General features: G+C 43.0%; 1 protein-coding gene across 1 annotated transcript in view; it reads left to right on the top strand.

Moving 5' to 3' along the window:
* The window catches only part of LOC144487583 (uncharacterized), a 69083-nt gene that overhangs the window by 11289 nt on the left and 35926 nt on the right, over nt 1–21868 (top strand). The window contains exons 10-45 of the mRNA XM_078205668.1: nt 199–255; nt 1253–1288; nt 1437–1472; nt 2830–2886; nt 3484–3519; nt 3668–3703; nt 4778–4834; nt 5236–5271; nt 5420–5455; nt 6529–6585; nt 6987–7022; nt 7170–7205; nt 8280–8336; nt 8738–8773; nt 8922–8957; nt 10032–10088; nt 10490–10525; nt 10674–10709; nt 11783–11839; nt 12241–12276; nt 12425–12460; nt 13534–13590; nt 13993–14028; nt 14177–14212; nt 15287–15343; nt 15745–15780; nt 15929–15964; nt 17039–17095; nt 17497–17532; nt 17681–17716; nt 18790–18846; nt 19248–19283; nt 19432–19467; nt 20541–20597; nt 20999–21034; nt 21183–21218. Coding sequence (XP_078061794.1) covers nt 199–255; nt 1253–1288; nt 1437–1472; nt 2830–2886; nt 3484–3519; nt 3668–3703; nt 4778–4834; nt 5236–5271; nt 5420–5455; nt 6529–6585; nt 6987–7022; nt 7170–7205; nt 8280–8336; nt 8738–8773; nt 8922–8957; nt 10032–10088; nt 10490–10525; nt 10674–10709; nt 11783–11839; nt 12241–12276; nt 12425–12460; nt 13534–13590; nt 13993–14028; nt 14177–14212; nt 15287–15343; nt 15745–15780; nt 15929–15964; nt 17039–17095; nt 17497–17532; nt 17681–17716; nt 18790–18846; nt 19248–19283; nt 19432–19467; nt 20541–20597; nt 20999–21034; nt 21183–21218 — 1548 coding nt within the window. The remainder of the gene's footprint in view (nt 1–198; nt 256–1252; nt 1289–1436; nt 1473–2829; nt 2887–3483; nt 3520–3667; nt 3704–4777; nt 4835–5235; nt 5272–5419; nt 5456–6528; nt 6586–6986; nt 7023–7169; nt 7206–8279; nt 8337–8737; nt 8774–8921; nt 8958–10031; nt 10089–10489; nt 10526–10673; nt 10710–11782; nt 11840–12240; nt 12277–12424; nt 12461–13533; nt 13591–13992; nt 14029–14176; nt 14213–15286; nt 15344–15744; nt 15781–15928; nt 15965–17038; nt 17096–17496; nt 17533–17680; nt 17717–18789; nt 18847–19247; nt 19284–19431; nt 19468–20540; nt 20598–20998; nt 21035–21182; nt 21219–21868) is intronic.

The following is a 21868-nucleotide window of genomic DNA, read 5'->3' as shown; positions in this document are numbered from 1 at the left end:
AGTGACCCGACCCTAATCCAACCCTGAGCTGGGGCTTCGAGCGATGGGAATGTAGCTCATGGTGAGATGGGCCAATCAGAGGCTGCTGCAATGTGTGAGTGTGAGCAAAAAGGAACATGTGACAGGGACACACTTTTCAATTGTGAACATTTCACACTCATTCCCCATTTTCTCACCAAAAACCGGTTTTCATTTCAGATTCCGATGAAATTGCCAAAAGGAAAAGCAAAGTGATTGTTTCGACAGAAGATGCTGGTTTGTAGATCTCTCTGTGTGGGGGGATTATTGACTGTGCTAATATATGGCAAATTCATTTTAATGAGGATACATTTCCACAAGGATGAGACTGGAATGAGAATTTAAAAACATTCTGGAAAGGCTGAAGAGGTTTGGATTCTATTCTGCAGGAAAATGAAGACTGAGGGGGTTAAAGTTTTAAACTTTATTTATTAGTGTCACAAGTAGGCTTACATTAACACTGCAATGAAGTTAATGTGAAAATCCCCTAGTCACCACACTCCGGCTGTTTGGGTACACTGAGGGTGAATTTAGTACGGCCAATGCACCCTAACTAGCACGTCTTTCAGACTGTGGGAGCAAACCGGAGCACCCAGAGGAAACCCACGCAGACACGGGGAGAATGTGCAGACTCCGCACAGACAGCGACCCAAGCCAGGAATTGAACCCAGGCCCTTGGCGCCATGAGGCAGCAGTGCTAACCACTGTGCCACCCTTGACCAGATAAAGATAATCACAAAGATAATTCCAGTTTGATTGGCTACACCAAGAGAAAATTTTCCATTGACTGGGCAAAGAACACAACAGCATCAATATAAAAGTCACGGATCAATCCCATTGGGATTTCTGGAGAAAACTCTTCACCCAGAGGGTGGTGAGAATGTGGAACTCACTCCCACAGGGAGTGGATGAGGAAAATAGAATTGAAACATTTACGGGGAAGTTGGATAAACAAGAAATGGGAAAGAAATAGAAGGATGTATTGATAGGATGAGATGTAGACAGGTGGGAGGAGGCTTGTGTTGGGCATAAACACTAGCACAGAGCAGATGGGCTGAATGGCCTCTTTCTGAGCAGTGAATCCTCCACAATTAGATATAAAATTGTCTCTGGAGCTGTCACCTGTCCAGGTGCTGAGTGTGGGGGTGTTTGCAGTGGGATTGGGATCATTGCAATCCACTCGGATATCGGAACGTGTGGTCTGGAATGTGAAATCCTGTTCCCTCTGTTTCAGACTCTGTGGAGAATGAGAGTGAGCCGGATACTAAAGGTATTTATCCTGATCTTTCAACAATACGTCACCCTTACAGATTTCAATCTCATTAAAACGGGAGGGAGAGTTTTCAAACCATTCTGATAACTGGACACAGAGGCTTTCCTCTGATTGGTGAACTGAAATTCTGTTCTTTCTATTCCAGATTCTTTAGAAAGAGCCAGTCACTCTGGGAAACAAGGTATTGATATTTATATTTTAATATCTCCCCATTTCTAACAATCAGTGCTCAATTGTTAGGGAGCAGATCAGAAACTCCAAGGTGTTAAAGTTAGTCTCGACCCTGACTATTTATGATATTGGAATTAACGTGAGGATAAGGTGTGTCACTCCAGGTGGGATTCTGTTGACCCACGAGGAAACTTTTATTAAAACAAACTTGATTTAACAACACTGTCAAAACGTAACAAAATGAATTATCATAACTTCTACCAATTGAAATACTTAAGCATTACTTGGAATAATTCTTAACTGCTCGATATCGCTATAGTTCCAGTTGAAACAATATCCCCACAGGCATAAACCCCTCTTCACAATGAGTTACCAAAACACACAGGTTGCCATGTGTGCTGGAATTACATCCTTTTTAACACCTCTGCACAGAGATATAGAAAGACACATGTCTTCTGACTCCCATACAGCAGCCTCCAGAGAAACATCTATCTGCAAACAGCAGCTTCAAAGAAGGTCTATCTTCAAACAGCTGAAGTTCAGAGGAAGAGACCTATTTGCTGGCAGGCCCCAGACTCCAATCCCCAGAGAGAAAAATAAAGAGGGCTACTTAACTCTAAAGATTCCAAGCAGCAACTGAGCTTGTATCTCTTTGTGAGCCAAGCGCCGGCCAGTCATGTGCTTTTTTTTGTCATCAACGTAATCAAACCCCACTCTGAGAAAGCCCAGGGGAGAACAGTAAAAAAAACCCAAACCACATCAACCCAGATTAAAACAAACACTCCAGCAATTAGGATCAATTACCCTTCTTCAGCATCAACATGTGGGCGGCTGGTTACAGACAAAGGGGCACCGGGTAAATAGAATTGACTCACAAAAACAGCCCTGCACAAGAAACATGACACAAATACATTTCTTAAAGGCACAGTATCATCACACAATAATCTCCTGATGATTGCACTAATGACTCTTTGAAGCAGTTTGGATCCATTGGCCTTGGATGGAAACCCAAAGCTCAGATCCCGGTGTCAGTGCTGGGCTCACTGTTCCAGTGTCTGAAGAGTCAGGAGGGCAGAGAGTGAGGCTAAGGGACAATCTCACAGCCGGGCAGTAAGTGAGACTCACCCTGACCCTGGAGACACCGGGATTCAAGCCCCAGTTTCCTGGGAAGTGACCCGACCCTAATCCAACGCTGAGCTGGGGCTTCGAATGAAGGGAATGTAGCTCAAGGTGAGGTGGACCAATCAGAAGCTGCTGCAATGTGTGAGTGTGAGCAAAAAGGAACATGTGACAGGGACACACTTTCCAATTGTGAACATTTCACACTCATTCCCCATTTTCTCATCAAAAACCGGTTTTCATTTCAGATTCCGATGAAATTGCCATAAGGAAAAGCAAAGTGATTGTTTCGACAGAAGATGCTGGTTTGTAGATCTCTCTGTGTGGGGGGGTTATTAATACTGAGGAGAAGTAATAAGTAACAGACATTAACAAACTTTGGTCATTGTGAATTAATGAAAGTAACGGTATATAGAACAAAGAACAACAAAGAACAATACAGCACAGGAACAGGCCCTTGGCCCTCCAAGCCCGCGCCGCTCCCTGGTCCAACGAGACCATTCTTTTGTATCCCTCCATTCCCACTCCGTTCATATGGCTATCTAGATAAGTCTTAAACATTCCCAGTGTGTCCGCCTCCACCACCTTGCCTGGCAGCGCATTCCATATATCAACATGGATGAGACTGGAACTGAGATTTAGAACATATGTTGAGAGGATGAGATGTAGACGGGTGGGAGGAGGCTCAGGTTGGACATAAACACTCGCACAGAGCAGTTGGGCCGAATGGACTCTTCCTGAGCAGTAAATCCTCCGCAATTAGATATAAAATTCTATCTGGAGCGGTCACCTGTCCAGGTGCTGAGTGTGGGGGTGTTTGCAGTGAGATTGGGATTATTGGAAACCATTCGGATATCGGAACGTGTGGTCTGGAATCTGAAATCCTGTTCCCTCTGTTTCAGACTCTGTGGAGAATGAGAGTGAGCCTGATACTAAAGGTATTTATCCCGATCTTTCAACAATACGTCACCCTTACAGATTTCAATCTCATTAAAACGGGAGGGAGAGTTTTCAAACCATTCTGATAACTGGACACAGAGGCTTTCCTCTGATTGGTGAACTGAAATTCTGTTCTTTCTATTGCAGATTCTTCAGAAAGAGCCAGTCACTCTGGGAAACAAGGTATTGATATTTATATTTTAACATCTCCCCATTTCTAACAATCAGTGCTCAATTGTTAGGGAGCAGATCAGAAGCTCCAAGGTGTATTATAGAGTTAGACTCAATCGCAACTATTTTTGCTCTTGGAATTTTCGTGAGGGTAATGTTTCTTAATCCAAGTGTGATATCATTAACCCACTAGGCAGCTTTTATTAAAATTTCACAGCACAGTTAAACAAGAACAAAAAAAAATGAGCTTAACCTTTCACAATTTAAACACTCAAACATGGCAAGATACGATTCTTGGCTTCTAGTCTATCTCTATTGCTTCCAATTTAAGCAATATTCCCCACAGACATAAACACCTCTTGAAAATCAGGTGGAAGCAAGAGGATTGTGGGTTGCAAGTCCTCAAACCTCCAGAACCCTCTGGAGAGAGATGCCTATCTTCTAGAAGGTCCCAAACTGCTGCCACAAAGAGAAAGAAAACAGCGGCTGCTTCTTGCAAATCGAAACACAAACTGCTTGCTTGTCTCTGTAAGCCTAGCTCCTCCCATTAGCACATGACTCGGCCTCTGTCAATCCAACTGCTCAAAGGCTATTCTGAAACCCCAGGGGACCACCCAAACATTACACAAAACTGCATTAACTCAGATTAAATCAAACACCCCAATAACGAGGGTCAATTATTCTGCTGCATTCTCAGCATGTGGGCTTCCTGGAGCAGACAGATTGGCACCGTAATCCAGAGCTGAATTTTAACTTGTCCTTCACAACAACCATGCTATAAATACACTTCTTAAAGGCACAGTATTGTCACAAATCTCACAGTCGGGCAGTAAGTGAGACTCACCCTGACCCTGGAGACACCGGGATTCAAGCCCCAGTTTCCTGGGAAGTGACCCGACCCGAACTTAATGCTAAGCTGGGGCTTCGAGCGGTGGGAATGTAGCTCGTGGTGAGGTGGGACAATCAGAGGCTGCTGCAATGTGTGAGTGTGAGCAAAAAGGAACATGTGACAGGGACACACTTTCCAATTGTGAACATTTCACACTCATTCCCCATTTTCTCATCAAAAACCGGTTTTCATTTCAGATTTCGATGAAATTGCCAAAAGGAAAAGCAAAGAGATTGTTTCGACAGAAGATGCTGGTTTATAGATCTCTCTGTGTGGGGGGATTATTAATACTGAGGAGAAGTAAAAAGTAACAGACATTAACAAACTTTGGTCGTTGCAAATTAATGATAGTAATGATATACATCAACATGGATGAGACTGGAACTGAGATTTAGATCATATGTTGTTCGGATGAGCTGTAGACGGGTGGGAGGAGGCTCAGGTTGGACATAAACACTAGCACAGAGCAGTTGGGCCGAATGGACTCTTCCTGAGCATTAAATCCTCGGCAATTAGACATAAAATTCTATCTGGAGCTGTCACTTGTCCAGGTGCTGAGTGTGGGGGTGTTTGCAGTGGGATTGGGATCACTGCAATCCATTCGGATATCGGAACGTGTGGTCTGGAATCTGAAATCCTGTTCCCTCTGTTTCAGACTCTGTGGAGAATGAGAGTGAGCCGGATACTAAAGGTATTTATCCCGATCTTTCAGCAATACGTCACCCTTACAGATTTTAATCTCATTAAAACGGGAGGGAGAGTTTTCAAACCATTCTGATAACTGGACACAGAGGCTTTCCTCTGATTGGTGAACTGAAATTCTGTTCTTTCTATTGCAGATTCTTTAGAAAGAGCCAGTCACTCTGGGAAACAAGGTATTGATATTTATATTTTAATATCTCCCCATTTCTAACAATCAGTGCTCAATTGTTAGGGAGCAGATCAGAAGCTCCAAGGTGTTTAATAGAGGTAGACTCAATCCCAACTATTTTTGCTCTTGGAATTTTCGTGAGGATAATGTTTCTAATCCAAGTGTGATAGCATTGACCTACTAGGCAGCTTTTATTAAAATTTCACAGCACAGTTAAACAAGAACAAAAAAAAATGAGCTTAACCTTTCACAATTTAAACACTCAAACATGGCAAGATACGATTCTTAGCTTCTAGTCTATCTCTATTGCTTCCAATTTAAGCAATATTCCTCACAGACACATACTCCTCTTGAAGATCAGCTGGAAGCAACAGGATTGTGGGTTGCTAGTCCTCAAACCTCCAGTACCCTCTGGAGAGAGATACCTATCTTCTAGAAGGTCCCAAACTGCTGCCACAAAGAGAAAGAAAACAGCGGCTGCTTCTTGCAAATCGAAACACAAACTGCTTGCTTGTCTCTGTAAGCCTAGCTCCTCCCATTAGCACATGACTCGGCCTCTGTCAATCCAACTGCTCAAAGGCTATTCTGAAACCCCAGGGGACCACCCAAACATTACACAAAACTGCATTAAGTCAGATTAAATCAAACACCCCAATAACGAGGGTCAATTATTCTGCTGCATTCTCAGCATGTGGGCTTCCTGGAGCAGACAGATTGGCACCGTAATCCAGAGCTGAATTTTAACTTGTCCTTCACAACAACCATGCTATAAATACACTTCTTAAAGGCACAGTATTGTCACAAATCTCACAGTCGGGCAGTAAGTGAGACTCACCCTGACCCTGGAGACACCGGGATTCAAGCCCCAGTTTCCTGGGAAGTGACCCGACCCTAACCCAATGCTGAGCTGGGGCTTCGAGCGATGGGAATGTAGCTCAAGGTGAGGTGGGACAATCAGAGGCTGCTGCAATGTGTGAGTGTGAGCAAAAAGGAACATGTGACAGGGACACACTTTCCAATTGTGAACATTTCACACTCATTCCCCATTTTCTCATCAAAAACCGGTTTTCATTTCAGATTCCGATGAAACTGCCAGAAGGAAAAGCAAAGAGATTGTTTCGACAGAAGATGCTGGTTTGTAGATCTCTCTGTGTGGGGGGATTATTAATACTGAGGAGAAGTAATAAGTAACAGACATTAACAAACTTTGGTCGTTGCAAATTAATGATAGTAATGATATACATCAACACGGATGAGACTGGAACTGAGATTTAGAACATATGTTGATAGGATGAGATGTAGACGGGTGGGAGGAGGCTCAGGTTGGACATAAACACTAGCACAGAGCAGTTGGGCCGAATGGCCTCTTTCTGAGCAGTAAATCCTCGGCAATTAGATCTAAAATTCTATCTGGAGCTGTCACCTGTCCAGGTGCTGAGTGTAGGGGTGTTTGCAGTGGGATTGGGATCATTGCAATCCATTCGGATATCGGAACGTGTGGTCGGGAATCTGAAATCCTGTTCCTTCTGTTTCAGACTCTGTGGAGAATGAGAGTGAGCCGGATACTAAAGGTATTTATCCCGATCTTTCAGCAATACGTCACCCTTACAGATTTCAATCTCATTAAAACGGGAGGGAGAGTTTCAAACCATTCTGATAACTGGACACAGAGGCCTTCCTCTGATTGGTGAACTGAAATTCTGTTCTTTCTATTGCAGATTCTTTAGAAAGAGCCAGTCACTCTGGGAAACAAGGTATTGATATTTATATTTTAACATCTCCCCATTTCTAACAATCAGTGCTCAATTGTTAGGGAGCAGATCAGAAGCTCCAAGGTGTATTATAGAGTTAGACTCAATCCCAACTATTTTTGCTCTTGGAATTTTCGTGAGGGTAATGTTTCTTAATCCAAGTGTGATATCATTAACCCACTAGGCAGCTTTTATTAAAATTTCACAGCACAGTTAAACAAGAACAAAAAAAAATGAGCTTAACCTTTCACAATTTAAACACTCAAACATGGCAAGGTACGATTCTTGGCTTCTAGTCTATCTCTATTGCTTCCAATTTAAGCAATATTCCCCACAGACATAAACACCTCTTGAAAATCAGGTGGAAGCAAGAGGATTGTGGGTGGCAAGTCCTCAAACCTCCAGAACCCTCTGGAGAGAGATGCCTATCTTCTAGAAGGTCCCAAACTGCTGCCACAAAGAGAAAGAAAAGAGCGGCTGCTTCTTGCAAATCGAAACACAAAGTGCTTGCTTGTCTCCGTAAGCCTAGCTCCTCCCATTAGCACATGACTCGGCCTCTGTCAATCCAACTGCTCAAAGGCTATTCTGAAACCCCAGGGGACCACCCAAACATTACACAAAACTGCATGAACTCGGATTAAATCAAACACCCCAATAACGAGGGTCAATTATTCTGCTGCATTCTCAGCATGTGGGCTTCCTGGAGCAGACAGATTGGCACCGTAATCCAGAGCTGAATTTTAACTTATCCTTCACAACAACCATGCTATAAATACACTTCTTAAAGGCACAGTATTGTCACAAATCTCACAGTTGGGCAGTAAGTGAGACTCACCCTGACCCTGGAGACACCGGGATTCAAGCCCCAGTTTCCTGGGAAGTGACCCGTCCCTAACCCAATGCTGAGCTGGGGCTTCGAGCGATGGGAATGTAGCTCAAGGTGAGGTGGGACAATCAGAGGCTGCTGCAATGTGTGAGTGTGAGCAAAAAGGAACATGTGACAGGGACACACTTTCCAATTGTGAACATTTTACACTCATTCCCCATTTTCTCACCAAAAACCGGTTTTCATTTCAGATTCCGATGAAACTGCCAGAAGGAAAAGCAAAGAGATTGTTTCGACAGAAGATGCTGGTTTGTAGATCTCTCTGTGTGGGGGGATTATTAATACTGAGGAGAAGTAATAAGTAACAGACATTAACAAACTTTGGTCGTTGCAAATTAATGATAGTAATGATATACATCAACACGGATGAGACTGGAACTGAGATTTAGAACATATGTTGATAGGATGAGATGTAGATGGGTGGGAGGAGGCTCAGGTTGGACATAAACACTAGCACAGAGCAGTTGGGCCGAATGGCCTCTTTCTGAGCAGTAAATCCTCGGCAATTAGATCTAAAATTCTATCTGGAGCTGTCACCTGTCCAGGTGCTGAGTGTAGGGGTGTTTGCAGTGGGATTGGGATCATTGCAATCCATTCGGATATTGGAACGTGTGGTCTGGAATCTGAAATCCTGTTCCCTCTGTTTCAGACTCTGTGGAGAATGAGAGTGAGCCTGATACTAAAGGTATTTATCCCGATCTTTCAGCAATACGTCACCCTTACAGATTTCAATCTCATTAAAACGGGAGGGAAAGTTTTCAAACCATTCTGATAACTGGACACAGAGGCTTTCCTCTGATTGGTGAACTGAAATTCTGTTCTTTCTATTGCAGATTCTTTAGAAAGAGCCAGTCACTCTGGGAAACAAGGTATTGATATTTATATTTTAATATCTCCCCATTTCTAACAATCAGTGCTCAATTGTTAGGGAGCAGATCAGAAGCTCCAAGGTGTATTATAGAGTTAGACTCAATCCCAACTATTTTTGCTCTTGGAATTTTCGTGAGGATAATGTTTCTTAATCCAAGTGTGATATCATAAACCCACTAGGCAGCTTTTATTAAAATTTCACAGCACAGTTAAACAAGAACAAAGAAAAATGAGCTTAACCTTTCACAATTTAAACACTCAAACATGGCAAGATACGATTCTTGGCTTCTAGTCTATCTCTATTGCTTCCAATTTAAGCAATATTCCCCACAGACACATACTCCTCTTGAAAATCAGGGGGAAGCAAGAGGATTGTGGGTTGCAAGTCCTCAAACCTCCAGAACCCTCTGGAGAGAGATGCCTATCTTCTCGAAGGTCCCAAACTGCTGTCCCAAAGAGAAAGAAAAGAGCAGCTGCTTCTTGCAAATTGAAACACAAACTGCTTGCTTGTCTCCGTAAGCCTAGCTCCTCCCATTAGCACATGACTCGGCCTCTGTCAATCCAACTGCTCAAAGGCTATTCTGAAACCCCAGGGGACCACCCAAACATTACACAAAACTGCATGAACTCAGATTAAATCAAACACCCCAATAACGAGGGTCAATTATTCTGCTGCATTCTCAGCATGTGGGCTTCCTGGAGCAGACAGATTGGCACCGTAATCCAGAGCTGAATTTTAACTTGTCCTTCACAACAACCATGCTATAAATACACTTCTTAAAGGCACAGTGTTGTCACAAATCTCACAGTCGGGCAGTAAGTGAGACTCACCCTGACCCTGGAGACACCGGGATTCAAGCCCTAGTTTCCTGGGAAGTGACCCGACCCGAACCCAATGCTAAGCTGGGGCTTCGAGCGGTGGGAATGTAGCTCGTGGTGAGGTGGGACAATCAGAGGCTGCTGCAATGTGTGAGTGTGAGCAAAAAGGAACATGTGACAGGGACACACTTTCCAATTGTGAACATTTCACACTCATTCCCCAATTTCTCATCAAAAAGCGGTTTTCATTTCAGATTCCGATGAAATTGCCAAAAGGAAAAGCAAAGAGATTGTTTCGACAGAAGATGCTGGTTTGTAGATCTCTCTGTGTGGGGGGATTATTAATACTGAGGAGAAGTAAAAAGTAACAGACATTAACACACTTTGGTCGTTGCAAATTAATGATAGTAATGATATACATCAACATGGATGAGACTGGAACTGAGATTTAGATCATATGTTGATCGGATGAGATGTAGACGGGTGGGAGGAGGCTCAGGTTGGACATAAACACTAGCACAGAGCAGTTGAGCCGAATGGACTCATCCTGAGCATTAAATCCTCGGCAATAAGACATAAAATTCTATCTGGAGCTGTCACTTGTCCAGGTGCTGAGTGTGGGGATGTTTGCAGTGCGATTGGGATCATTGCAATCCATTCGGATATCGGAACGTGTGATCTGGAATCTGAAATCCTGTTCCCTCTGTTTCAGACTCTGTGGAGAATGAGAGTGAGCCTGATACTAAAGGTATTTATCCCGATCTTTCAACAATACGTCACCCATACAGATTTTAATCTCATTAAAACGGGAGGGAGAGTTTTCAAACCATTCTGATAACTGGACACAGAGGCTTTCCTCTGATTGGTGAACTGAAATTCTGTTCTTTCTATTGCAGATTCTTTAGAAAGAGCCAGTCACTCTGGGAAACAAGGTATTGATATTTATATTTTAATATCTCCCCATTTCTAACAATCAGTGCTCAATTGTTAGGGAGCAGATCAGAAGCTCCAAGGTGTTTAATAGAGTTAGACTCAATCCCAACTATTTTTGCTCTTGGAATTTTCGTGAGGATAATGTTTCTAATCCAAGTGTGAGAGCATTGACCTACTAGGCAGCTTTTATTAAAATTTCACAGCACAGTTAAACAAGAACAAAAAAAAATGAGCTTAACCTTTCACAATTTAAACACTCAAACATGGCAAGGTACGATTCTTGGCTTCTAGTCTATCTCTATTGCTTCCAATTTAAGCAATATTCCCCACAGACATAAACACCTCTTGAAAATCAGGTGGAAGCAAGAGGATTGTGGGTGGCAAGTCCTCAAACCTCCAGAACCCTCTGGAGAGAGATGCCTATCTTCTAGAAGGTCCCAAACTGCTGCCACAAAGAGAAAGAAAAGAGCGGCTACTTCTTGCAAATCGAAACACAAACTGCTTGCTTGTCTCTGTAAACCTCGCTCCTCCCATTAGCATATGACTCGGCCTCTGTCAATCCAACTGCTCAAAGGCTATTCTGAAACCCCAGGGGACCACCCAAACATTACACAAAACTGCATTAACTCAGATTAAATCAAACACCCCAATAACGAGGGTCAATTATTCTGCTGCATTCTCAGCATGTGGGCTTCCTGGAGCAGACAGATTGGCACCGTAATCCAGAGCTGAATTTTAACTTGTCCTTCACAACAACCATGCTATAAATACACTTCTTAAAGGCACAGTATTGTCACAAATCTCACAGTCGGGCAGTAAGTGAGACTCACCCTGACCCTGGAGACACCGGGATTCAAGCCCCAGTTTCCTGGGAAGTGACCCGACCCGAACCCAATGCTAAGCTGGGGCTTCGAGCGGTGGGAATGTAGCTCGTGGTGAGGTGGGACAATCAGAGGCTGCTGCAATGTGTGAGTGTGAGCAAAAAGGAACATGTGACAGGGACACACTTTCCAATTGTGAACATTTCACACTCATTCCCCATTTTCTCATCAAAAACCGGTTTTCATTTCAGATTCCGATGAAATTGCCAAAAGGAAAAGCAAAGAGATTGTTTCGACAGAAGATGCTGGTTTATAGATCTCTCTGTGTGGGGGGATTATTAATACTGAGGAGAAGTAAAAAGTAACAGACATTAACAAACTTTGGTCGTTGCAAATTAATGATAGTAATGATATACATCAACATGGATGAGACTGGAACTGAGATTTAGATCATATGTTGATAGGATGAGATGTAGACGGGTGGGAGGAGGCTCAGGTTGGACATAAACACTCGCACAGAGCAGTTGGGCCGAATGGACTCTTCCTGAGCATTAAATCCTCAGCAATTAGACATGGAATTCTATCTGGAGCTGTCACTTGTCCAGGTGCTGAGTGTGGGGGTGTTTGCAGTGCGATTGGGATCATTGCAATCCATTCGGATATCGGAACGTGTGGTCTGGAATCTGAAATCCTGTTCCCTCTGTTTCAGACTCTGTGGAGAATGAGAGTGAGCCGGATACTAAAGGTATTTATCCCGATCTTTCAACAATACGTCACCCTTACAGATTTCAATCTCATTAAAACGGGAGGGAGAGTTTTCAAACCATTCTGATAACTGGACACAGAGGCCTTCCTCTGATTGGTGAACTGAAATTCTGTTCTTTCTATTGCAGATTCTTTAGAAAGAGCCAGTCACTCTGGGAAACAAGGTATTGATATTTATATTTTAACATCTCCCCATTCCTAACAATCAGTGCTCAATTGTTAGGGAGCAGATCAGAAGCTCCAAGGTGTATTATAGAGTTAGACTCAATCGCAACTAGTTTGCTCTTGGAATTTTCGTGAGGGTAATGTTTCTTAATCCAAGTGTGATATCATTAACCCACTAGGCAGCTTTTATTAAAATTTCACAGCACAGTTAAACAAGAACAAAAAAAAATGAGCTTAACCTTTCACAATTTAAACACTCAAACATGGCAAGATACGATTCTTGGCTTCTAGTCTATCTCTATTGCTTCCAATTTAAGCAATATTCCCCACAGACATAAACACCTCTTGAAAATCAGGTGGAAGCAAGAGGATTGTGGGTTGCAAGTCCTCAAACCTCCAGAACCCTCTGGAGAGAGATGCCTATCTTCTAGAAGGTCCCAAACTGCTGCCACAAAGAGAAAGAAAAGAGCGGCTGCTTCTTTCAAATCGAAACACAAAGTGCTTGCTTGTCTCTGTAAGCCTCGCTCCTCCCATTAGCACATGACTCGGCCTCTGTCAATCCAACTGCTCTAAGGCTATTCTGAAACCCCAGGGGACCACCCAAACATTACACAAACCTGCATGAACTCAGATTAAATCAAACACCCCAATAACGAGGGTCAATTATTCTGCTGCATTCTCAGCATGTGGGCTCTCTGGAGCAGACAGATTGGCACCGTAATCCAGAGCTGAATTTTAACTCATCCTTCACAACAACCATGCTATAAATACACTTCTTAAAGGCACAGTATTGTCACAAATCTCACAGTCAGGCAGTAAGTGAGACTCACCCTGACCCTGGAGACACCAGGATTCAAGCCCCAGTTTCCTGGGAAGCGACCCGACCCTAACCCAATGCTGAGCTGGGGCTTCGAGCGGTGGGAATGTAGCTCATGGTGAGGTGGGCCAATCAGAGGCTGCTGCAATGTGTGAGTGTGAGCAAAAAGGAACATGTGACAGGGACACACTTTCCAATTGTGAACATTTCACACTCATTCCCCATTTTCTCATGAAAAACCGGTTTTCATTTCAGATTCCGATGAAATTGCCAAAAGGAAAAGCAAAGAGATTGTTTCGACAGAAGATGCTGGTTTGTAGATCTCTCTGTGTGGGGGTGGTTATTAATACTGAGGAGAAGTAATAAGTAACAGACGTTAACAAACTTTGGTCGTTGCAAATTAATGATAGTAATGATATACATCAACATGGATGAGACTGGAACTGAGATTTAGATCATATGTTGATAGGATGGGATGTAGACGGGTGGGAGGAGGCTCAGGTTGGACATAAACACTAGCACAGAGCAGTTGGGCCGAATGGCCTCTTTCTGAGCAGTAAATCCCCTGCAATTAGATATAAAATTCTATCTGCAGCTGTCACCTGTCCAGGTGCTGAGTGTGGGGGTGTTTGCAGTGGGATTGGGATCATTGCAATCCATTCAGATATCGGAACGTGTGATCTGGAATCTGAAATCCTGTTCCCTCTGTTTCAGACTCTGTGGAGAATGAGAGTGAGCCGGATACTAAAGGTATTTATCCCGATCTTTCAACAATACGTCACCCATACAGATTTCAATCTCATTAAAACGGGAGGGAGAGTTTTCAAACCATTCTGATAACTGGACACAGAGGCTTTCCTCTGATTGGTGAACTGAAATTCTGTTCTTTCCATTGCAGATTCTTTAGAAAGAGCCAGTCACTCTGGGAAACAAGGTATTGATATTTATATTTTAATATCTCCCCATTTCTAACAATCAGTGCTCAATTGTTGGGGAGCAGATCAGGAGCTCCAAGGTGTATTATAGAGTTAGACTCAATCCCAACTATTTTTGCTCTTGGAATTTTCGTGAGGATAATGTTTCTTAATCCAAGTGTGATATCATTAACCCACTAGGCAGCTTTTATTAAAATTTCACAGCACAGTTAAACAAGAACAAAAAAAAATGAGCTTAACCTTTCACAATTTAAACACTCAAACATGGCAAGATACGATTCTTGGCTTCTAGTCTATCTCTATTGCTTCCAATTTAAGCAATATTCCCCACAGACATAAACACCTCTTGAAAATCAGGTGGAAGCAAGAGGATTGTGGGTTGCAAGTCCTCAAACCTCCAGAACCCTCTGGAGAGAGATACCTATCTTCTCGAAGGTCCCAAACTGCTGTCCCAAAGAGAAAGAAAAGAGCAGCTGCTTCTTGCAAATTGAAACACAAACTGCTTGCTTGTCTCCGTAAGCCTAGCTCTTCCCATTAGCACATGACTCGGCCTCTGTCAATCCAACTGCTCAAAGGCTATTCTAAAACCCCAGGGGACCACCCAAACATTACACAAAACTGCATTAACTCAGATTAAATCAAACACCCCAATAACGAGGGTCAATTATTCTGCTGCATTCTCAGCATGTGGGCTTCCTGGAGCAGACAGATTGGCACCGTAATCCAGAGCCGAATTTTAACTTGTCCTTCACAACAACCATGCTATAAATACACTTCTTAAAGGCACAGTATTGTCACAAATCTCACAGTTGGGCAGTAAGTGAGACTCACCCTGACCCTGGAGACACCGGGATTCAAGCCCCAGTTTCCTGGGAAGTGACCCGACCCTAACCCAATGCTGAGCTGGGGCTTCGAGCGATGGGAATGTAGCTCAAGGTGAGGTGGGACAATCAGAGGCTGCTGCAATGAGTGAGTGTGAGCAAAAAGGAACATGTGACAGGGACACACTTTCCAATTGTGAACATTTCACACTCATTCCCCATTTTCTCATCAAAAACCGGTTTTCATTTCAGATTCCGATGAAACTGCCAGAAGGAAAAGCAAAGAGATTGTTTCGACAGAAGATGCTGGTTTGTAGATCTCTCTGTGTGGGGGGATTATTAATACTGAGGAGAAGTAATAAGTAACAGACATTAACAAACTTTGGTCGTTGCAAATTAATGATAGTAATGATATACATCAACACGGATGAGACTGGAACTGAGATTTAGAACATATGTTGATAGGATGAGATGTAGACGGGTGGGAGGAGGCTCAGGTTGGACATAAACACTAGCACAGAGCAGTTGGGCCGAATGGCCTCTTTCTGAGCAGTAAATCCTCGGCAATTAGATCTAAAATTCTATCTGGAGCTGTCACCTGTCCAGGTGCTGAGTGTGGGGGTGTTTGCAGTGGGATTGGGATCATTGCAATCCATTCGGATATCGGAACGTGTGGTCTGGAATCTGAAATCCTGTTCCCTCTGTTTCAGACTCTGTGGAGAATGAGAGTGAGCCGGATACTAAAGGTATTTATCCCGATCTTTCAGCAATACGTCACCCTTACAGATTTCAATCTCATTAAAACGGGAGGGAGAGTTTTCAAACCATTCTGATAACTGGACACAGAGGCTTTCCTCTGATTGGTGAACTGAAATTCTGTTCTTTCTATTGCAGATTCTTTAGAAAGAGCCAGTCACTCTGGGAAACAAGGTATTGATATTTATATTTTAATATCTCCCCATTTCTAACAATCAGTGCTCAATTGTTAGGGAGCAGATCAGAAGCTCCAAGGTGTATTATAGAGTTAGACTCAATCCCAACTATTTTTGCTCTTGGAATTTTCGTGAGGGTAATGTTTCTTAATCCAAGTGTGATATCATTAACCCACTAGGCAGCTTTTATTAAAATTTCACAGCACAGTTAAACAAGAACAAAAAAAAATGAGCTTAACCTTTCACAATTTAAACACTCAAACATGGCAAGATACGATTCTTGGCTTCTAGTCTATCTCTATTGCTTCCAATTTAAGCAATATTCCCCACAGACATAAACACCTCTTGAAAATCAGGTGGAAGCAAGAGGATTGTGGGTTGCAAGTCCTCAAACCTCCAGAACCCTCTGGAGAGAGATGCCTATCTTCTAGAAGGTCCCAAACTGCTGTCCCAAAGAGAAAGAAAAGAGCAGCTGCTTCTTGCAAATTGAAACACAAACTGCTTGCTTGTCTCTGTAAGCCTCGCTCCTCCCATTAGCACATGACTCGGCCTCTGTCAATCCAACTGCTCAAAGGCTATTCTGAAACCCCAGGGGACCACCCAAACATTACACAAAACTGCATTAACTCAGATTAAATCAAACACCCCAATAACGAGGGTCAATTATTCTGCTGCATTCTCAGCATGTGGGCTTCCTGGAGCAGACAGATTGGCACCGTAATCCAGAGCTGAATTTTAACTTGTCCTTCACAACAACCATGCTATAAATACACTTCTTAAAGGCACAGTGTTGTCACAAATCTCACAGTCGGGCAGTAAGTGAGACTCACCCTGACCCTGGAGACACCGGGATTCAAGCCCCAGTTTCCTGGGAAGTGACCCGACCCGAACCCAATGCTAAGCTGGGGCTTCGAGCGGTGGGAATGTAGCTCGTGGTGAGGTGGGACAATCAGAGGCTGCTGCAATGTGTGAGTGTGAGCAAAAAGGAATATGTGACAGGGACACACTTTCCAATTGTGAACATTTCACACTCATTCCCCAATTTCTCATCAAAAACCGGTTTTCATTTCAGATTCCGATGAAATTGCCAAAAGGAAAAGCAAAGAGATTGTTTCGACAGAAGATGCTGGTTTGTAGATCTCTCTGTGTGGGGGGATTATTAATACTGAGGAAAAGTAAAAAGTAACAGACATTAACAAACTTTGGTCGTTGCAAATTAATGATAGTAATGATATACATCAACATGGATGAGACTGGAACTGAGATTTAGATCATATGTTGATCGGATGAGATGTAGACGGGTGGGAGGAGGCTCAGGTTGGACATAAACACTAGCACAGAGCAGTTGTGCCGAATGGACTCATCCTGAGCATTAAATCCTCGGCAATTAGACATAAAATTCTATCTGGAGCTGTCACTTGTCCAGGTGCTGAGTGTGGGGGTGTTTGCAGTGCGATTGGGATCATTGCAATCCATTCGGATATCGGAACGTGTGGTCTGGAATCTGAAATCCTGTTCCCTCTGTTTCAGACTCTGTGGAGAATGAGAGTGAGCCGGATACTAAAGGTATTTATCCCGATCTTTCAACAATACGTCACCCATACAGATTTTAATCTCATTAAAACGGGAGGGAGAGTTTTCAAACCATTCTGATAACTGGACACAGAGGCTTTCCTCTGATTGGTGAACTGAAATTCTGTTCTTTCTATTGCAGATTCTTTAGAAAGAGCCAGTCACTCTGGGAAACAAGGTATTGATATTTATATTTTAATATCTCCCCATTTCTAACAATCAGTGCTCAATTGTTAGGGAGCAGATCAGAAGCTCCAAGGTGTTTAATAGAGTTAGACTCAATCCCAACTATTTTTGCTCTTGGAATTTTCGTGAGGATAATGTTTCTAATCCAAGTGTGATAGCATTGACCTACTAGGCAGCTTTTATTAAAATTTCACAGCACAGTTAAACAAGAACAAAAAAAAATGAGCTTAACCTTTCACAATTTAAACACTCAAACATGGCAAGGTACGATTCTTGGCTTCTAGTCTATCTCTATTGCTTCCAATTTAAGCAATATTCCCCACAGACATAAACACCTCTTGAAAATCAGGTGGAAGCAAGAGGATTGTGGGTTGCAAGTCCTCAAACCTCCAGAACCCTCTGGAGAGAGATACCTATCTTCTCGAAGGTCCCAAACTGCTGTCCCAAAGAGAAAGAAAAGAGCAGCTGCTTCTTGCAAATTGAAACACAAACTGCTTGCTTGTCTCCGTAAGCCTAGCTCTTCCCATTAGCACATGACTCGGCCTCTGTCAATCCAACTGCTCAAAGGCTATTCTAAAACCCCAGGGGACCACCCAAACATTACACAAAACTGCATTAACTCAGATTAAATCAAACACCCCAATAACGAGGGTCAATTATTCTGCTGCATTCTCAGCATGTGGGCTTCCTGGAGCAGACAGATTGGCACCGTAATCCAGAGCTGAATTTTAACTTGTCCTTCACAACAACCATGCTATAAATACACTTCTTAAAGGCACAGTATTGTCACAAATCTCACAGTTGGGCAGTAAGTGAGACTCACCCTGACCCTGGAGACACCGGGATTCAAGCCCCAGTTTCCTGGGAAGTGACCCGACCCGAACCCAATGCTAAGCTGGGGCTTCGAGCGGTGGGAATGTAGCTCGTGGTGAGGTGGGACAATCAGAGGCTGCTGCAATGTGTGAGTGTGAGCAAAAAGGAATATGTGACAGGGACACACTTTCCAATTGTGAACATTTCACACTCATTCCCCATTTTCTCATCAAAAACCGGTTTTCATTTCAGATTCCGATGAAATTGCCAAAAGGAAAAGCAAAGAGATTGTTTCGACAGAAGATGCTGGTTTGTAGATCTCTCTGTGTGGGGGGATTATTAATACTGAGGAAAAGTAAAAAGTAACAGACATTAACAAACTTTGGTCGTTGCAAATTAATGATAGTAATGATATACATCAACATGGATGAGACTGGAACTGAGATTTAGATCATATGTTGATCGGATGAGATGTAGACGGGTGGGAGGAGGCTCAGGTTGGACATAAACACTAGCACAGAGCAGTTGGGCCGAATGGACTCATCCTGAGCATTAAATCCTCGGCAATTAGACATAAAATTCTATCTGGAGCTGTCACTTGTCCAGGTGCTGAGTGTGGGGGTGTTTGCAGTGCGATTGGGATCATTGCAATCCATTCGGATATCGGAACGTGTGGTCTGGAATCTGAAATCCTGTTCCCTCTGTTTCAGACTCTGTGGAGAATGAGAGTGAGCCGGATACTAAAGGTATTTATCCCGATCTTTCAACAATACGTCACCCATACAGATTTTAATCTCATTAAAACGGGAGGGAGAGTTTTCAAACCATTCTGATAACTGGACACAGAGGCTTTCCTCTGATTGGTGAACTGAAATTCTGTTCTTTCTATTGCAGATTCTTTAGAAAGAGCCAGTCACTCTGGGAAACAAGGTATTGATATTTATATTTTAATATCTCCCCATTTCTAACAATCAGTGCTCAATTGTTAGGGAGCAGATCAGAAGCTCCAAGGTGTTTAATAGAGTTAGACTCAATCCCAACTATTTTTGCTCTTGGAATTTTCGTGAGGATAATGTTTCTAATCCAAGTGTGATAGCATTGACCTACTAGGCAGCTTTTATTAAAATTTCACAGCACAGTTAAACAAGAACAAAAAAAAATGAGCTTAACCTTTCACAATTTAAACACTCAAACATGGCAAGATACGATTCTTAGCTTCTAGTCTATCTCTATTGCTTCCAATTTAAGCAATATTCCCCACAGACATAAACTCCTCTTGAAGATCAGCTGGAAGCAACAGGATTGTGGGTTGCTAGTCCTCAAACCTCCAGTACCCTCTGGAGAGAGATACCTATCTTCTAGAAGGTCCCAAACTGCTGCCACAAAGAGAAAGAAAAGAGCGGCTGCTTCTTGCAAATCGAAACACAAACTGCTTGCTTGTCTCTGTAAGCCTCGCTCCTCCCATTAGCACATGACTCGGCCTCTGTCAATCCAACTGCTCAAAGGCTATTCTGAAACCCCAGGGGACCACCCAAACATTACACAAAACTGCATGAACTCGAATTAAATCAAACATCCCAATAACGAGGGTCAATTATTCTGCTGCATTCTCAGCATGTGGGCTTCCTGGAGCAGACAGATTGGCACCGTAATCCAGAGCCGAATTTTAACTTGTCCTTCACAACAACCATGCTATAAATACACTTCTTAAAGGCACAGTATTGTCACAAATCTCACAGTTGGGCAGTAAGTGAGACTCACCCTGACCCTGGAGACACCGGGATTCAAGCCCCAGTTTCCTGGGAAGTGACCCGACCCTAACCCAATGCTGAGCTGGGGCTTCGAGCGATGGGAATGTAGCTCAAGGTGAGGTGGGACAATCAGAGGCTGCTGCAATGAGTGAGTGTGAGCAAAAAGGAACATGTGACAGGGACACACTTTCCAATTGTGAACATTTCACACTCATTCCCCATTTTCTCATCAAAAACCGGTTTTCATTTCAGATTCCGATGAAACTGCCAGAAGGAAAAGCAAAGAGATTGTTTCGACAGAAGATGCTGGTTTGTAGATCTCTCTGTGTGGGGGGATTATTAATACTGAGGAGAAGTAATAAGTAACAGACATTAACAAACTTTGGTCGTTGCAAATTAATGATAGTAATGATATACATCAACAGGGATGAGACTGGAACTGAGATTTAGAACATATGTTGATAGGATGAGATGTAGACGGGTGGGAGGAGGCTCAGGTTGGACATAAACACTAGCACAGAGCAGTTGGGCCGAATGGCCTCTTTCTGAGCAGTAAATCCTCGGCAATTAGATCTAAAATTCTATCTGGAGCTGTCACCTGTCCAGGTGCTGAGTGTGGGGGTGTTTGCAGTGGGATTGGGATCATTGCAATCCATTCGGATATCGGAACGTGTGGTCTGGAATCTGAAATCCTGTTCCCTCTGTTTCAGACTCTGTGGAGAATGAGAGTGAGCCGGATACTAAAGGTATTTATCCCGATCTTTCAGCAATACGTCACCCTTACAGATTTCAATCTCATTAAAACGGGAGGGAGAGTTTTCAAACCATTCTGATAACTGGACACAGAGGCTTTCCTCTGATTGGTGAACTGAAATTCTGTTCTTTCTATTGCAGATTCTTTAGAAAGAGCCAGTCACTCTGGGAAACAAGGTATTGATATTTATATTTTAATATCTCCCCATTTCTAACAATCAGTGCTCAATTGTTAGGGAGCAGATCAGAAGCTCCAAGGTGTATTATAGAGTTAGACTCAATCCCAACTATTTTTGCTCTTGGAATTTTCGTGAGGATAATGTTTCTTAATCCAAGTGTGATATCATTAACCCACTAGGCAGCTTTTATTAAAATTTCACAGCACAGTTAAACAAGAACAAAAAAAAATGAGCTTAACCTTTCACAATTTAAACACTCAAACATGGCAAGATACGATTCTTGGCTTCTAGTCTATCTCTATTGCTTCCAATTTAAGCAATATTCCCCACAGACATAAACACCTCTTGAAAATCAGGTGGAAGCAAGAGGATTGTGGGTTGCAAGTCCTCAAACCTCCAGAACCCTCTGGAGAGAGATGCCTATCTTCTAGAAGGTCCCAAACTGCTGTCCCAAAGAGAAAGAAAAGAGCAGCTGCTTCTTGCAAATTGAAACACAAACTGCTTGCTTGTCTCTGTAAGCCTCGCTCCTCCCATTAGCACATGACCCGGCCTCTGTCAATCCAACTGCTCAAAGGCTATTCTGAAACCCCAGGGGACCACCCAAACATTACACAAAACTGCATTAACTCAGATTAAATCAAACACCCC

Source organism: Mustelus asterias, unplaced genomic scaffold, assembly GCF_964213995.1.
Source record: "Mustelus asterias unplaced genomic scaffold, sMusAst1.hap1.1 HAP1_SCAFFOLD_897, whole genome shotgun sequence".
Lineage (NCBI taxonomy): Eukaryota > Metazoa > Chordata > Chondrichthyes > Carcharhiniformes > Triakidae > Mustelus > Mustelus asterias.
This window is presented reverse-complemented; position numbering and strand designations above follow the sequence as displayed.